This window comes from Antedon mediterranea, chromosome 7 (genome assembly GCF_964355755.1).
Source record: "Antedon mediterranea chromosome 7, ecAntMedi1.1, whole genome shotgun sequence".
Classification (NCBI taxonomy): domain Eukaryota; kingdom Metazoa; phylum Echinodermata; class Crinoidea; order Comatulida; family Antedonidae; genus Antedon; species Antedon mediterranea.
The window spans coordinates 26040112-26058097 of NC_092676.1; the positions used below are offsets into that span (position 1 = coordinate 26040112).

At 32.6% G+C, this 17986-nt stretch overlaps 1 protein-coding gene across 2 annotated transcripts; it reads right to left on the reverse strand.

Annotated features, from left to right (window-relative positions):
• Nucleotides 1-1072: 1072 nt before the first annotated feature.
• LOC140054499 (uncharacterized) lies at nt 1073-14889 on the reverse strand. 2 transcript variants are annotated; one of them, XM_072099505.1, is made up of 6 exons: nt 14529-14889; nt 7640-8301; nt 5336-5475; nt 4081-4315; nt 2835-3434; nt 1073-2725 (listed from the first exon to the last, which is right to left on the reverse strand). In XM_072099505.1, the coding sequence occupies exons 1-6, from the start codon at nt 14760-14762 to the stop codon at nt 2239-2241; spliced, it is 2358 nt and encodes a 785-aa protein (XP_071955606.1). In that variant the 5' UTR covers nt 14763-14889; the 3' UTR covers nt 1073-2238. The 2 variants fall into 2 exon arrangements, with proteins under 2 accessions (XP_071955606.1, XP_071955607.1); XM_072099506.1 differs by lacking the exon at nt 14529-14889 and adding an exon at nt 8763-8981.
• Nucleotides 14890-17986: the final 3097 nt, after the last annotated feature.

The following is a 17986-nucleotide window of genomic DNA, read 5'->3' on the forward strand; positions in this document are numbered from 1 at the left end:
AGAGTCGACTAATGGGTTCTGCGCATGTTAATTGTGCTATAGTAACCAGTTTTATTTAAAAATAAAAACGTCGAAAATTGGCCATTTTTTGAAAAAAATCCCTGTACTATAGTACAGGGAAGTTTTCGAAAAATGACCGATTTTCGACCCTTTTATTTTTTAACATCAATGGTTACTATTGCATAATAAACATGCGCAGAGACGAATAATGGGTTCTGTGCATGTCAATTGTGCTATAGTAACCAGTTTTGACATAAATGGTTACTATAGCATAATAAACATGCGCAGAGTCGACTAATGGGTTCTGCGCATGTTAATTGCGCTATAGTAACCAGTTTTATTTAAAAATAAAAACGTCGAAAATTGTTCATTTTTTTGAAAAAATCCCTGTCCTATAGTACAGGGAAATTTTCAAAAAATGGCCGATTTTCGACCCTTTTATTTTTTGACATAAATGGTTACTATTGCATAATAAACATGCGCAGAGACGAATAATGGGTTCTGCGCATGTCAATTGTGCTATAGTAACCAGTTTTGACATAAATGGTTACTATAGCATAATAAACATGCGCAGAGTCGACTCAATGGGTTCTGCGCATGTTAATTGTGCTATAGTAACCAGTTTTGACATAAATGATTACTATAGCATAATAAACATGCGCAGAGTCGACTAATGGGTTCTGCGCATGTCAATTGTGCTATAGTAACTAGTTTTGACATAAATGATTACTATAGCATAATAAACATGCGCAGAGTCGTAACGCAATATATGCACATATATAGCAATACTATTGCATTAGGACCCAAGTGGAAATAAGTTTTTAACTTTTCTTGGCATTCCTTGTAATCAAGGCCTGTGTTTCTGTGCAATTGTTTTTTCTGCTTTTTTTTTTGCATTGTTTTTATTGTTTTTTAACCTTGATTACTAAATAAAGAAATTCAAATTAAAAAATAACAGTATTTTCAGTGCATATTTTGGCCATTTTTTGAAAAAATCCCTGTTACCTCAATATTATATATACAGATAAATATTTCATACATGAAAAACATTGATAGCAAAACAGGATAGTACTAGTTGTCAAATAATATATTTATTTTCAGAACAGGTACCACAGCATTATACAAATTAAAAGCAAGCAGATTTTAACCATGGAAGAATTTTAACTAATTCATTCTCAACAACAAACTGCTAGTGACGACAGCCTGTAAGCTCCAGTCCATCTATGCTTCCTAATACATTATACTTAATGGACACAATTGTCCTTACATTTTCTTTACTAATATATTGCAACATATTTAGCAACGGCTTGATGTGCATTCAGTAATATACTGTACTCTATCTGGTAAGCCAACTTACTGGCATACTATACACTTCATTTATAAACAAAAGTTTCTTTTTATTTTCATTACATCAAAACTGGAAAAGTTAGTACCAAATTCACATGTACAAATACAAATAAAACATACATTAGTCATTGAACAAGGATAAAGAATCCTTTCAGCAATTTTTATTTAGTTTTTTGCTCATTTTATTTCCTTTGTGATATGTTAAACAGTTCAGTAATTTAATTCCTATCATTTTTATTATTTTAGTATCCAAATAAACCCAATATTACAAAGTAATCTGATTAGTTCTTTAAAAATGAGATTGTTTCCTTGTTTATATTTTAAAAGCTTTGTTGTACATGTGAATCAGATATAACTTGGTGGGTGCCATGTCCCACAGCAACTTATTTACATTATTCATGCCTCATTGTGAGACTTGTATTTTAGACTTAAATCATTATAGTACAGAATTAAAACATTTACACATGTCAACTAGACACAGTGACTCATTGTACTGAACAGAAAGTGAATGAATCCATGCGAGAGTAACTCGCAGACACTGTGTAAACGAACATGAATACAGTATACCAACATAGGTATATTTGTATTGACGACAAACACAAAAAGCAAGAGAATATATATTCATTGCTAAAGTTGGAAAATATCAGACAAACAACAAACTACTTTTGACTGTGGGGGATACACATTGTTATAGCAATAATCAATTACACACATTTATCATTTACTTTTTGCATATGTCTGAATATAATAGACATAGGCTTCTTTCCGCCCCCAGTCAAAATCTTGTTTATAAGTTTATTGTCTTGAGTAGGACCTTAACAAAGACAAACAAAGAATTTAAGACACTAGACAGAACACCACTGAAACTACAACAGGTATTCAACATTGTGTTTACTTCACATTGTTCAACACTGCCACAATTTCCGATGGGTCTGTTGTGTCTGGTAACTTCTTCATCGCCTTTTCTACAGCCTGTTGCCCGAAGAGGGCGCTCAAATGATGCTTCATGTTGCGTCGTTTCTCCTCAAAACCATCCGGTCTTTCTTTCTTCTGTACAAGCACTGGTTGAGGAGCATTGCTCGACATTACTGGGTAGTTAGAAGCTGAAGTGTACGCCCACTTGTCTGGCCCATGTGTGACAGGGCTAGGCCTGGGGTAGTAATCTATTGTTCCCTTTGCACGTAGAACTCTCTCTTTAGGCCCTTGTGGATATGAATCATATTGGGTAGGCACTTCCTGGTAGTATTGTGGGGGTAGATGCCCATACATGCTTTTGTAATGGGCTACGGGAATCGTAGAACCGTAACTAGGGTAGCTAGGCCGTCTTGAGTATGGCATAGGAGGTCTGTATGTCGGCAGGCCTTCTGGTTGGTAATCACTGCAAAATAAACATAGTATTTATGATAAAATCGGAAATCAAATGTGAAGGTAAAAAATAAACGGTCAACATTCATTAATTATTTATTATATATTAAAGTGAAAATTACCTTTGAGATCTAATTTGCATATGACTCATTTCCGTCGCTAAAGACTTTTGGTACTCCTGCGGAATTCTGGGTCGAGCAGAAGGCTTAGTGGATCCTTGTAATGGCTCCGTGTGCGACTGTCCATATGATTTAAGGTGAGGTGATACAAGTGGATATGTATGATTCTGATTGCTTGAGATGAAGCGGATAGGTTCAGTATGTCCTTTATTTGGTTTTATGTCTTTATTATATTGGGGTAAGATTACTCCGGTATCAGATTTTTTCCGTGTTTGTGGATAATTCGCAGATGGTGTCGGGGATTCCTCTCTCCTAGATAACAAAGGAGCAGTGTAAGACATTGCACGAGCATCGGCACCAAGTTTCTCCGCACCTCCGGTTGGCGATTTTGTCTTATTCCGGAACTTATGGTTGTCTTTTAAACTGTCCGCGACTGACTTATACCGGGGTCTATCCGAGTGGAAATATTTACATTTGTTTCCAAAGGTACACTTGTTTCCATATGGACAGTGCGTGATTGGGTCCACTTGCAAAGGTTTGATCCGTAGAAAGTTATCAAGACTCGGACCATTTCGACCTAACGGGTCATCAGGTGGCATGAACCTTTAAAAAGGAAAAGTGTACATAAATAACTATGACTATAGTAAGCAATGTTATTTCTATCTCCCTCAAATCTAGCCTCAATGAATTAAATATTATTAATATTTTTTATTAAATATGTACATTTTTAGCAAAACATATTTTCTCATAAAACTTTAACACACATCAAATTATTCTGCATGATATTGCGTTCTTCATAATTGAATGGAGTCAACACACTTTGCTGTCATTGTCATTGTATGAACCATGATTCCGGTTTGAAAATCTTTTTATAAATCTGGTGGCATTATACAGCAAAGCTATCAGGATTTACATAAAGCTACAGGCCTTTCTTCTATTGTGTTTAAACACAGGTGATTTTATATAATACCTCCTGATATTTATAAATTGTTAAGACTAAACTTTAGTGATATGCTATTGTCATTTGCATGGTATAACTTTAAATAAATTGGTTTTTTTTTTTGTTGATTTTATTTTTATCTTAATAATTTTTATAAACTGTGATAATGTTTATGTGTTTATAATTTTAAATAATATATAAATTGGAGGTGGATCACAGAATTTAGGTGGTGAGACAAGGAGAGCAAAGTCAAAAGAGCGCCCATTTTGCCTACTACTAATAAAATAATACATTTTCGTCTAGACTTACTTATCCGTCACAAAGGCGTACATTAACAATCGTTCTGCTATAAATTTTTTCCATTCTAAATTTTCATTTTGAAGGTCCCTGAAATTGTCTTTGGAAACTATAATACCATCTAGATCAACGGCCGTTTTCACGATGTACCGGTCATCATAACATGTCTTTCGCATACCGTTTACACGTCGTGATGGGGTGAAAACTAAGATACCTTCTCTCTCTAGGTCAAGCATAATATGTTGATCTAATAAGAAACAAAATCAAAGATTTAAATTATAATAATATTTATAATGATATGTTACATATTAATTTTAACTACAGTTTTTTAATTGGTTCTGATTTAAAGATGCACTATCATCGTGCGGTAAATATTAATTCAATGAAATGAAAATTATTATAATTATAGATTCTGTACAGTCATACAATATCCGCATTACAAGTATAAATACAGTTAGCCCCTAGGGACCACTGTGTCACATCAGTGTGTATACAGTACAACAAAGCATTTGACTCAATTAAAAAGAGCAAAACAAATATAGTACTGTGGTGTATGTATAAAAGATCTAATTTAAAATTATTGGTTTTAAAAGCAATTAATACATAATTTAATACAAAATATCATTTAAAAAAAAATAATACATCCCACGTTTTTTCAGTATCATATGACCAAAATATAAATTTTCACTCCTACTCTAAAGTCAATGTACTCAACAGTCAAATCTCTCAACAATGTAAACATAAATATCTTTTATGATATTATTGACCTTTGAACCAGGAAGCTACATCCACAATAATCCCTAGAACTACTTGAATAGGAAGCAAACACAAAGTTGATTGTAATATTATTATATCCCATAGCAATAACCTCCTACAAAGCCCACACATATACTAAGAAATTAACATTCCCGGATACCTGTATATTTATTTTAACAATATTCGCACGTTTACAATAAAAATGATGCTATTAAATAATTTTGAATTTCATATTATGTAGGCCTATAGAATGGAACATTTTTTTCCCATCACTGATTTTTACTATAGAATATAGAATCATTTCTTTTATAGTTTTTTTAGCAATTTTGCACAATACTGTGACTAATTGTGACTTAATTATTAATTAAAAGATAAGGGTAAAAACCATCTTCTGACTCACAAAAAAAACCCAAATAAATTTTTTTTAAATTCTGGAACCAACTGCAGTGTACAACATCAAAGCTATACCAAAATACTGTACTTCACATCCGTCAGTGGAAATATAACTTACCTTCAATCAGCGTATTTGGTTTTGACGACTCTTTCCTCCACTCCGGTACAAATACTATTATCGTTGAATGTGACCTTTTCTTGAACCAATCGACAACAATCTTAATTCCTCGACATTCGAACACCTCCTTACGGCCAAAGCTAAAAAAGGAAATTATACCAATATAAATCATCAATTATTACTGGCCACATTTGCACTTTTGAAATCAACATTACGTGATGTAATAAAAGACACAGTTAAACGATAATCTATCATAAAGTACTACAATACAAAACTATATATCATTGCATAATATACTGATTTATATAACTATTGTTATCTTTTTGTTATATGTAAATTCAAATTTACTTCCCTATCAATTGGAATATATTAGTCACAGTAACGTTCAATAGTACATTGTAACTTTGTTAATGAACCTACAGTATTAACATTACATCTATTCACTTTCACATCATTAGTCATAATATTCACAATTGTATTACCAACACCACACCCTATTAATCAATTTTTAAATTGATTAAATCAATATTTATTAATCATGTTCTAGAGTATGTAGTGTTGATCTTCCAAACTTACTCAATTATAATAATATTAATAATAATAATAAATATTATTAAATAATTTAGTTTATTACAGTATTTTATCTTTATCCCCTTTTTTCTTATTGACAGAGATGTGACATCACTCTGTCAGATATGGATCTAATTTCTTATCAAGGGATTATGAATTTTAAAATAAATTACTGTGATGACAAAATATAGAAATAGAGTATTTTAGGAATAAACTACATTTTTTTTGTTATTTATTTCAGAAATAAAATTAATTTTCATTGTTATTTGGATCTAATTTCTTATTGAGGGCTTCTGAATTTTGAAATATAATTAATGTGATGAAAAAATATGGAAATATTGAGTATTTTAGGAATAAACTAACCTTTTTTTTTATTATTTCAAAAAAAAAATGCAGGGCTGAAAATTAACGGTCGCCCGGTCGCCAATGGCGACCTTTATTTGGTAAGGGCGAGTATTAATTTGGTGATGGTCGACCCGTCTGGCGACTTCCAGAAACTGCATCCACCTACCTTTTATAACCAATCTAGGCCTAGGCTAATAAATAAGCTAAGTTAAAGCTACAAGCCTAATGGCAGTCCCTTGTTTTTAAGGATCGCGAGCACGATCGCACTCAACAACCTTCGAAAAGGAGAGCAATTAATTGCGCTCCATCTCTCACAGTGCGAGGTACCAAGAAAGGGGATTCCCCTGCCTGCATTCAAGGGCGAGTTTACTTCATCGCCTCATAGTGCAACCAGTACGGTGTCATAGAAACACCTCCTTTACAGGAAGCACATGTCCCAACCAATAATTTTTCCTTTTATGCTTACTAAATGTTTTTATAGAACAAGTTAATAAAATATATTTAATTTTAAAAGGAAACATTAATATAGGAGGCCTAAATATAATGTTTATTATTTAAAAACTTAGTTGCTTTAATTATGTCATTTTGAAGATGGATTATTTCTTCGAAAGTTCTAACCAATTTTGGTCACTCAAATCCTCCTCAAAACACGTGCTGACGTGTGACGTCAGCATCTTCTAGAAGCTCTCTCAGCCCTCCCCTATTGTGCGTGCGCCCATGTGTGACACATGTAAACAGGATCAAATATCTTTCTTAATTATTTAAAAATGACACTTTGTAACTTATTATCAATATTTTAATGGCTGGTGCATGTTAGAATTGTGTAATTTATGAATTGCAGGTAAATACTTTTCAAGTTTTCTGTCTGATTTCTAGGCCAACAAGGTAGGCTAGAAAAGCTACCTAGTAGAGGCTAAAAAAGGCATAGTTGACCAGGACAGGATTTTCCAGGCTCCTGAAACCCAATCTACCCAGGCCATAAACAAAAAAAATTGGCTTGAGTTTTTTTACTGTAGAATAATACGATCCCCACGGAAAATATTGTGTGTGAAGGTGGGTGTGGGGGATTTTAAGGGAGAGGTACAGTATACATTTGTTGTGCCCGGCGGGGGGGGGGGGGGGGGGGTTATTCCCACCTCCGTCTGGCAAAAAAAATTTGTACAAAAAATTAATAAGGGCCAGCCATTTTTAATACCATCCTTCAACTTCAACTGGCCCTGCTGGCCACTATGGTTTAAAGGTTAATTTTCAGCCCTGAAAATGTCCATGTTATTTGGTTTTTATATGTGGGTGGAAAAAGTGTGGTTGGGGAGATACTGTAGGCTTTGGGGGAGTGGGTGGAATATATTTGTAATAATATTATGTAATGTAAACTAAATAAATGTTTACCTCATTGCAATGTTGCTGCCATCAATTATAATTGGCCGTAGATTCGCGGTATCATCAACCACATGCTGGAAATCAGCAACATCAGCACTTCTTGTAATTGTACTAGTCCTATCTACATCTGCCGGTATCGATGACGAACGCTCTAGCGCCCCTAATACATCATTCCTGTCCGCATCAGCACCAAGTTGAGGTAATACTTGATCTAATTGATGTTTGGTATAACCTAATTTAAGTACAAAATCAAGCATTTCCGTGTATTTCTGTAGCAACAGATCCTTCTCATCATCTTCAGACTTCCTCAATTTTTCTTTTTCAACTACAACCTTATCGCGGTTTTTTTTCGAAACAAGGCAAGAAATTTCACCTGTATTTCTATTCAAGTCATTCGTTTCACAACTAGAACTGTCTGCATAATCGGACGTATTTGAGTTTGTTAATGTTATTTCGGGTTCCTCGGCCGTCTGTATAAGCATGCACGCCGTTACTAAACTGAATTCGTCTGACGCTGTTACTCTAAGTTTTGAGTCATTTGGAATATTCTCAATAACAGCGCCAGATTCACGTTCGAAGTTTTCAATACGCGTCAAAATGTGATGCGTATTCTCTGGAGAGTACGGTACTATTTGCTCGTGCTTCTTTTCGCATAATCCCAATACATATTTCTGTAAGGTAAAAAATAAAAAAAATATTATAAATTTATAAGAATAAAATTCCATTCACAATTTCATTTTAAAATAAATACAAAATGATAACATTATTTATCACTCATTTAAAAATTCTTAGAAAAACTTCAATTTCAACAGAAAAAAAAAAAGTTAATACAAATTATTTTAAATAAAATCAATTTGCATTATTTTAAAGTCATACAAAAGTCAAATAAAAAAAAATTGCAAAATTAAATAATCCAATTTTTAATGAAGTTACAAAAATAAAATGTAATATAAGAATCAACAAACAACGTTTAAACTTACCAATTGAATCATGGTAAATAAATAAAAATAAATACTGTATAATTTAACTATAATTTTAGCTGTGAAAGTTAACACGTAATTTACTCAACCCATTACATCAAAGAATATACAACTACTAAGTACTACTACTACTACCTCAAATTCAAACTTACCAATTGCATGGTGAAATATAAATGATATATATTTTTTGTATGAAATAAATACTAGGTACTATCACAATTTATCAGAACTGACTTTTCAATGAAACTGAAGTTTCTTATATAGTAATTGATGATACATAAATAAACATTGCAGGAATCACCCACTGTCAACAAAGACATTGCAAAATTGATGACTAGTCCAGACCAACCCACGCTTACTACCACGCTACTTGTCCAAACATGAACAATGAATACAAACTAGACTATAGAACCAAATAAATAATACTGTAGCTTTCCACATATTGTTCTTACAACTTCATAATATTATTATTATTTATTTTCCTTTATATATGTAAATAAATAAATATCAAAGTTCATAAAAAGTATAGCATACTATTATATATTGATAATATTTAAAAATAAACAACACGTTAAAAATCAGCTGATATTGAGTCTACTACCTAATATTCAACAGTCGCATTATATTGAGATAATGGAAATATCAAAGTGGAAATTCCCTTTTCTAACAAACAATGTTCGGACTGTTTGATTGGTTGGTTGACAATCAAACAGAGATTTTGATTGGTTGATTGGTTTTTAATAGAAATCCTCAACCTTTGCTTTTCATAGCCTGGAGGATATTGTTAGAATTAGCAAAATTCACAATAAACTCATAAATTTATTTTAAAGGGTGATGAAAACTCTTTACACAATTCCTATTAAATTGTTATTATGTAAGCTGAATTATGATGGAAATCCTGGAATATCATCATTTTTTCCAGATTCTAGGCATAAAGTTTCCAAATGTGTATACATGTACATTTTGTTTTTTTTCTACACCTGTCAACATGTATAAAAAAGTGAAAATTTAGAATAGTTGTAAGGATGTACAGTAGATAAAAACAAACAAAAATACAACACAATCACTTTCAGGTAGCTACAGTAGGTTTCTTTGATGTGTGTTGTGTTGAAATTAGGCTGGTAGAATTTGAAGGTGGGTGTACAATACCTGCTCACCTCCGCCCACTATTATAATATTATATTTATGGTCAAGGCCTACAGTATACAAGGTATAAAATCTATCACAATCACTCTTCTGAATATAGTAATAGTAGTAGTAGTAATAGTGAGATTTCCTTTAAACATTTTTAAGTCTAAAATTGTGAACATGTTTAAATTTATTTCCTCATATTTATCTATATATTGTTGATATAAGTTTGTGGTACACCCCGTACTGTATGTTTCGTACTGTAAGTTCCGAAAAGAACTGTTGAGTTTCTCGACGTTTCGATCAATATGCTTTGATCGTCGAGAAACTCAACAGTTCTTTTCAGAACTAACATATGTAGTGTACCGCAAACTTTATATCAACATTTGATTTCGCCATGCAAACCTTCAAACAATATATTAATATATCGTATATTGTTGGCATTCTCAACTTTTAGTGGAGCTTGTTTCCTGTCATTGCCAGTTGATTTCAAATAAAATTAAAATAAAATATAATCACAAAATTATAGGTAACAGTAAACACTTATTCGCAACACAAGTGAGCAGGTGAGATTATTAAAAAATATACAAGTGTATTTATTTTTCAAAAAGCAATACAAAAACAATGGTAAATCGGTAATATGAAAGGAAAAAATAATAAATATTAACATATTTTAAGAGGTACTGTAGATCATGAATTAGCACACCGAAACCAAATTCTATGAAAGCATACAGTAAGTGCTGTGCCAATACTATCAAATATTGATTTTACTTAGAATAATGATATCATGATTATTAACTGGTTATATACAGTAATAATCAATGGCATACGAAGAATATATATTCATAGAAAACTATTAATTTTTCATAATAAACAAAAGTGTATTAACTTGTTAGGCATATGTTTGATGAAAATAATAATAATATTAATTAATAAGCTGACCAATGTGTACATTTTAATTATGAATTACAGTAAAAAAAAATCAATAAACAGGAGAGTAGTCATCGGAAAACTAAAAAATAATGTCATTTTATTTATTTATATAAAATGAATTGAGAGAGATGAATTGGTCAGGGACTGCTACAGTAAATAAGATTACTATAACTAAATAAAGAGTCAGCAGTCTCATAATCTAAACTAACATAAATTTACAATTAAAATGAATACAAAAAAAACCTCAACAATTATTCATGTTGAACTTTTTCAATTATCAATAAATTTATAATTAAAAATTAATATATTTAGACATGAAGACAAAAAAATCCAAAATAAATCCAAAATGATTTATGTTGAATGTTTTTAATTATCAATACATCTAATACATGATATTAAAACCATGGAGAAATAAGTAAAAAATACCTTATTCTTCCATGATCTAACCAACAAATAAATCTTACTATTTTCTGCTTTATTTTTAACTTCCTCATTATTCTTTAAAAAAAGGATGATGAATGGAATTTAACATTTGAGTCACTACTGATATTGTACACCCCTACTTGTATTCCCTAACAATGACAATTAACATAGACTAAAATAAGCACTGTCCGTGACTAGTATTAACCTGAATCACTGTGACCCTTTTAAAACTTCCCCCATCAACGCAAAATGAGCTAAAAATTGATTTGGGACAGGATATACCTTAACCTATGACTCAGTCCAGCCGTCTTGATTTTTTTACAAAAAAATGCTATTTTTGTATTTAAAAAATGCAATTACTGTACCGTAATTTACTTTCCTGGTTAGTTTTAGTAACATTTAGTAATCTTCAATGCAATTGAATATTAATTTTATTAAGTTAACAATTTGATTTTCATAAAAATTTTAGAATCTTGGGTAAACTTGGTTTTTGGAGAAAAAAAAATCGTAAATTAGTCTTATGGCCTTGCGCATGTCTACTTCAACTTGTGCAAGTCCTGTGAGAATCAGACAAAATAGCATTCTGGGTTCAAAATTTGGTCACAATTTCGGGATGAGATTATACTCGATCAATGCCAAACCATAATAATAGTAGAAAACTACTTATGTATAACAATTGAATACAACATTTTTTTTCTTTATATGCAATTATGTAGCATTCAAAATTAAATAAGTGGTTGAAAAATTCTGCATAAAATTCCTTAGTAAATAACAGTAAATAGACAATTAATATTTTGTCTTTTTTTTCCACTTCAAGCCATTGTGTATCCATATTGCAAATTCAACCGCACGTTGCTTTTTATTCAATAGCATAGTTTTGGTTAGAAATACTAAGAAAACAGGACATGACCTTACACAATGATCCAAGCACAGTACGGTTTTGACATACTATACTGTACGCGTACGACATAATAAGCAAATTAATTCAGCAGAGGACTTCTTGGTTTAGTGTTCTTATTGGTTCCAAATGATTATTACAGTGTCTCGGCTATTAAGACCCCGTCCTCCGTTTAGAGTCAAAGAAAAATTATTCCAGCCAACTACCTATCAATCAACCTACTGTATAGAGAAATTTTCAAAATATCATCTATCTATTGGTAGACGACCTAATACATTTGGTCTTTGCATACACAGCCAACGTCACATGACTTTGGAAGCGTTCAGACTTAAGCTCTGTCTACACTATCAAACTTTATGCGACAAAAAAATGTGATGTGCCCATATATGGACATGATGGTGTCATATACTATCATATTTGGGCAAATCACACTTTTGTTGTCAAACTCGTTTGATAGTGTAGACAAAGCTTTAGATACTTAATCTGGGAACTTGGGGACCTACCCACCAAAATTAGCGATAATTTGTCCATGAACTTACCAGGGTAGAAATCTACCTGAAGGTGTCCCTTTACTGAATATCTTTATCATTTTTTTGCAAGGCTACTGTACTGTACACTTGAATTGCAAATTCTGGCTTTTTTACAAAATAAATTTTAAAAACATTCATATTTTTTCATTGGACCATTCAACAATAAAGGAAGCCTGAAACTACGAATTATTTTTTTTTATCAGTAAGGGTTACAAAATAGTCTACAGTATTTCATTTCCATCTTGGTCTTGTTTTGAAAAAGACATTTTTCCAAACGATTGAACAATAGGCCAATAAAAAGCTATTATTAACTATCCCATAGGAAAATACATATAATAAAGGATGTTTTGTTTCGAGTTTCAGGAATTACTCTAGGGTATAATGGTTTGTCTGTCTGAATACACACAATTGTTTTGTTTAGAACTATCATATTCGTTACTATTTATAGACTATTTCCTGGTCACGACTTTACAATACTGTATTGTATGGCTGAGAGCCGAATACAATTACAGTAAACTTTATAAATTGTTTGTTCAAACCAAGAATAGGTACCAAAAAATAACCTGTAAATTAACCGGAACAGGTACTGTACAAATTTAGGTTTTTAATGTACGCTATAGCATACTACTATTAACCGGATATGGTGAGCACTGTGGCAGTTGCAACACAGAAAATATTTGTTCCTGCTTTAAACCTTTCAAATCAATAGAGTGACTGGCTAAGCGGTTACCACAGTGGAACCGTAATTACGTAAAGTGTTCGAGGCTCACTCACTTCATGGGTCTGGTGGTAGAACGAGTCTACTGGGATAAGGACTATAAACCAGTGTTTACACCAACTCATGTGTACTTTAAAGAACCTGTAAGTAGTACATATTTCGCAATGAGTAGGGGGTACCCCGGTGTACTATACACACAGCCACTGACCATAAATTAACTGGGCCCTCTGAGAGAACAGTCTTTGATTGACTGAAGTGGCTACAAAGTACTGTAGAATTAATGGGTATTGCTACAGTAAACACCGCAAACCCCCGCAAACCTCCAAAAAAACATAGCAAACCCATCGAACCAACATAAAAGTGATTGAATCATGTAGTGTACAACCCACTGGGTATATCCATGCGAAAAAAATAATACATTTTTACTGTGAACTAATTATTTTTGGGGTCAAAAATGATTGCTAAACCCTGCAAACCTCCAAAAAAATATAGCAAACCCCATCGAACCAACATAAAACTGATTGAATCATGTAGTGTACAACCCACTGGGTATATCCATGTAAAAAAAATATTAAATTTCTACTGTTAACTACTTATTTTTGGGGTAAAACATCATTTTTTGGTCAAAAATGATTGCTAATTTTTAACCAAAAAATGATGTTTTATCCCCAAAAAAGTAGTTAAAAAAACAGTAGAAATTTAATAATTTATATACCCAGTGGGTCGTACACTACATTATTCAATCACTTTTATGTTGGTTCGGTGGGGTATGCTATGTTTTTTTGGAGGTTTGCGGGGGTTTGCGGTGTTTAGCAATACCCGAATTAATTAATAAATAAATAAGTTAGTTAGTAATTAAAATGGTGACTGACGAGATCGGTTGCATTTTAAATTGGTCACCATTTATTTTGGTTGCTTACTTACAGTATTTTGTATGCACCACTAGGCCTGCATACACTTGTTTTTAATTTTCTTAATTTTTTATTTGGTAAGTTTGTTTTTATCGCAACCAAAAATACAAGAAAGCAACAAATTTCAAAAAGTTATAATTCCACCATGAATTACATACAGTAATCTTGGTGAATATATAATATGTACCCCTATATATCTAGCCTATGCTCTAATCTCACCAATTTCGAAAATGTATTGGTACGAACCGTCCACAAAGTAAGCCAACTTACTAGGAGAGCAACAATACTGCGGAATTAAGTAAGCAGATAATCTGCTAGGCCTGACCAGGCAGGTAGGCCTAGAAACAGATGACAAGCAATAATTGAACTAATATTACCTTAGCTTTCTTTATATTTTCCTGATCATTATGAACATTTCCACTAGAAATCTGCACCCACATCCTATCCTGCTCTTCATGGCCATAATTATTTTCATTTTCACCAATAATTCCTCCTGAGCCATATCCCTGATCAACTTCTTGGCCGCAAACAACTCCAAAGAGCGCTTCAATCTTACGTTTATTCGCTTCCAAAATTTTCTGGGCCGAATGGCGTATCACAAACTCTTCCATGTCTTTACTGCACAAATTATCAAATACAGAATTATACAATTGTTTTGTAAAGTAATCAAGGTGAATGATCCATTTTCCATGACGGACAAGCGTCAGTTTACAGAGAAATGACTTGCAACCGATCAGGAGGAAAGAACCGCTATTTTCCTGGTGTGTGAGAGCTGAGTTCAGTGTATGTTGACGATAGATAGGATACAAATGATTGAGCATGCGTATAAAGCTCCAGGAAGTAAAAATTAAGTGAGTCAATTTGAAGTGTCTTAAAATAAGATTCCCTTTTATGTATATACAACCAATAATTCCGGGTCGCAAAACGCACTTCTGTTTATTCTTCTAACACACACACATATATAATTCTACAATACTACATTAACATTTCGAAACCAATTCACTAACTTTCATAATAATTTTTGGAATATGTGTCATTCTCACAGTGTTTTCAATGTTCGTGTAGTTTACGGTTTTACGGATCAGGCAAACTTCTTTTGCTTTCGTTAAAAAAGTTTTTTTTTAATCTTGTCACAGGATAATAAAATGTCCACCCACCCGATTGAAAAGGAAATAAATTTTACTTAGAGCTAGTTTTCTATTATTTATTGGAAATATGAAGTGTCGTATCAATTTATCCAAATCAAATCACAAGATTATTTCCTTATCATGATTATTATTAAAAACCCAGAAAGTACACCAAATGTTATTCAATAATGATTGAAATGATATGTATGATAGTCGATCATTGATTAAGAGTGTTGTAATAAGAATAGAATGGCAGTAAATCTCAAACAAATTGTCCAGAGCAGTGGTGAATGCTACGTATGGGCACAGGCTGGTACCGATCTTCCTCGTAGACAAACCGGACAACGGTTGTGTCGTGTACTGTTACGTAATAATACATAGGACTATTTATAGCAATATCACGCACACGTCTCTCTCAACACCTTTGCCCTAATAAATGTATTCTAATAAGCCTTGAATCCCACTAGGACGGAACACTTGACCAATGACAAAGCGACAGTTCTGTTTTTGGTTATAATACCAAAAAAATGTTCGATTGATTGAATAAAGTTCACATATATAGTAAAAAAAAGTTCGAATAATCCTTCGCATGCGATTGGTCAAATCTCTTACATTGCGTTACGTTGTGTTGTTTCTCTAAAGCTTGGTTCCCACTAGCGACGCAACACAAGGACGTAACGCAACGCAAGTGAATTGACCAATCACAAGCGATGGCTTATACGCTTGTGATTGCTAACTGTCTATAACTTCGCTTGTCATTGGTTAAAACGCTTGCGTTGCGTTTACGTCCTTGCGTTACTAGTGGGAACCAAGCTTAAGTGTGGTGGGAACCAAGCTTAAATCAACGAAGTCTACACTATCAAACTTTATGTGACAAAAAATGCGATGTGCCCATATGGACATGATTATGTCATACCCACTACCATATATAAGCATCACTAACATATTTAGGCACATCACACTTTTTTTTGTCAACGGCTAGTTTGACAGAGCTGAATGAACAAAAGTAACAAAAGCACATTAAAAAAAACACAAAGCGACACCGTTGAAACTTTCAAACATCGCGAAGAATTATTAAAATAAAATAATGTTTTTTTTTAATCAATTCATCGATGGACGCATAAATCAAAGACAATAATAAGACAATATGTATATATCATACGCTATTTTTATGAGAGTTTTAAATTATTTGGGATAATACACAAAAATTCATTGTATAAATATAAAAGTATTAAGAGGTACTCTACGAATATAAATTGATTTCCTGATATTACAAAAAATTATTATTTTTTTTTGATTTGGTGTTCATACTAAACATTGGAATAACAAACATCCAATACGGTGATGAGGAAATTGGTTGGCCTATAACAAAAAATGACGTTTTTCCAAACGTTTCGAAACGTATTTAAACAAGAGTGTGGTCTAAGTAGTCTAAGTGGTGGTTTTAAAGGAAACTTTTCGAAACTTTAACTTGTGTCAGAGCGCGTGGGCCTACAATAATGATCTAAATTGATAGGACGGGGTATTTAGAAGGATTCAAAAACGCCTTTGTTTGAGCGTAGGCCTATAATAATGGTATAAATTGGTAAAACGGGGTGTAACGCTTTTAAGCTAAAGAGCGTAGGCCTACAATAATTACAATGGTGTCTAAAGATAGGACGGGGTGTTTTTTTAAAGGAAACTTGTCGAAACTTTAAATTGTGTCAGAAAGCCACTGAATGAGGGAACTTTACTGGTAAATTAACACCGTCCAAATCGAACCTATGACGATAAGGAACTTTTTCAACGTAAAATGATGAACAAACCCAATATAATCCCATACCTTTTTGGTGGTACTTTTATGACGTCACAAACAGTCACACAACGTCATGAATCAACCCGAAATATCGCACTATGAATTGGGAGATATAGATATGAGGAAGGCAATGATAAATACGATAAAAGACTACGTCATGAGGAAGGCAATGATACATAAGATCAAATGATTATGACGTCATAAGGAAGACAATGTCTTGATGTAAAAACATCACGAGGAAGGCAATGGCAAATATGAAATGACGACGATTAAAAAAAGAAAACACTTTTGCGATGTGATGTAGATTTCCGAAGTAGATTTCCGAAGTAGGAGCAGGAAGTGCAATAAATCATCAAACTTTATGTGATGTGCCCATATATGGACGTCATATCACTACTATATTTGGACATATCACTACCATATTTGGGCACATCGCAATTTTTGTTGTCATACTAGTTTGATAGTGTAGACAGAGCTTAAGTCTGCTAAAGCAGACCGAAAAAGAATACAGTTAACCCCACAGAAAATGTGTTTCGGATTTTATCACATAAAATTAAACAAGAATATATACTGTTTGATTGATAGGTTCAATACACAAATACAGTTAAACAGACTGGCAAAGTAAAGGTAGGAGTTGTAGCAAGATTGTTTGTAGCAAGATTGTTTGTAGCTTCCCATTGGCTAGTTTCTACAAATGAATAACACAGTACAATGTGAATTTAAATATCATTTTGAACTTCACTGTTACAACAATTAAGTTGTATTTAATACACGCTAACCAGGGCCAAATTACAAACTCATCGTTTTTAACAGTGTTTTAACTTGGCCTATTCAGCGTTTTTGCACTTTGATGTACTGTATATCTTTTCATTATTTTAACTATACCAAGCAAACTGAATTTCCATTTTAAATG

What these genes read in the sequence shown, in the direction of transcription:
- LOC140054499 (XM_072099505.1), bottom strand. Translation starts at nt 14,762, where the DNA reads ATGGAAGAGTTTGTGATACGCCATTCGGCCCAGAAAATTTTGGAAGCG. An exon ending in ACCAAATACGCTGATTGAAG is followed by an intron (nt 4,316 to 5,335) that starts GTAAGTTATATT and finishes GTTTCTTATTAG; the next exon opens with ATCAACATATTATGCTTGAC. An exon ending in ATGCAAATTAGATCTCAAAG is followed by an intron (nt 2,726 to 2,834) that starts GTAATTTTCACT and finishes TTTATTTTGCAG; the next exon opens with TGATTACCAACCAGAAGGCC.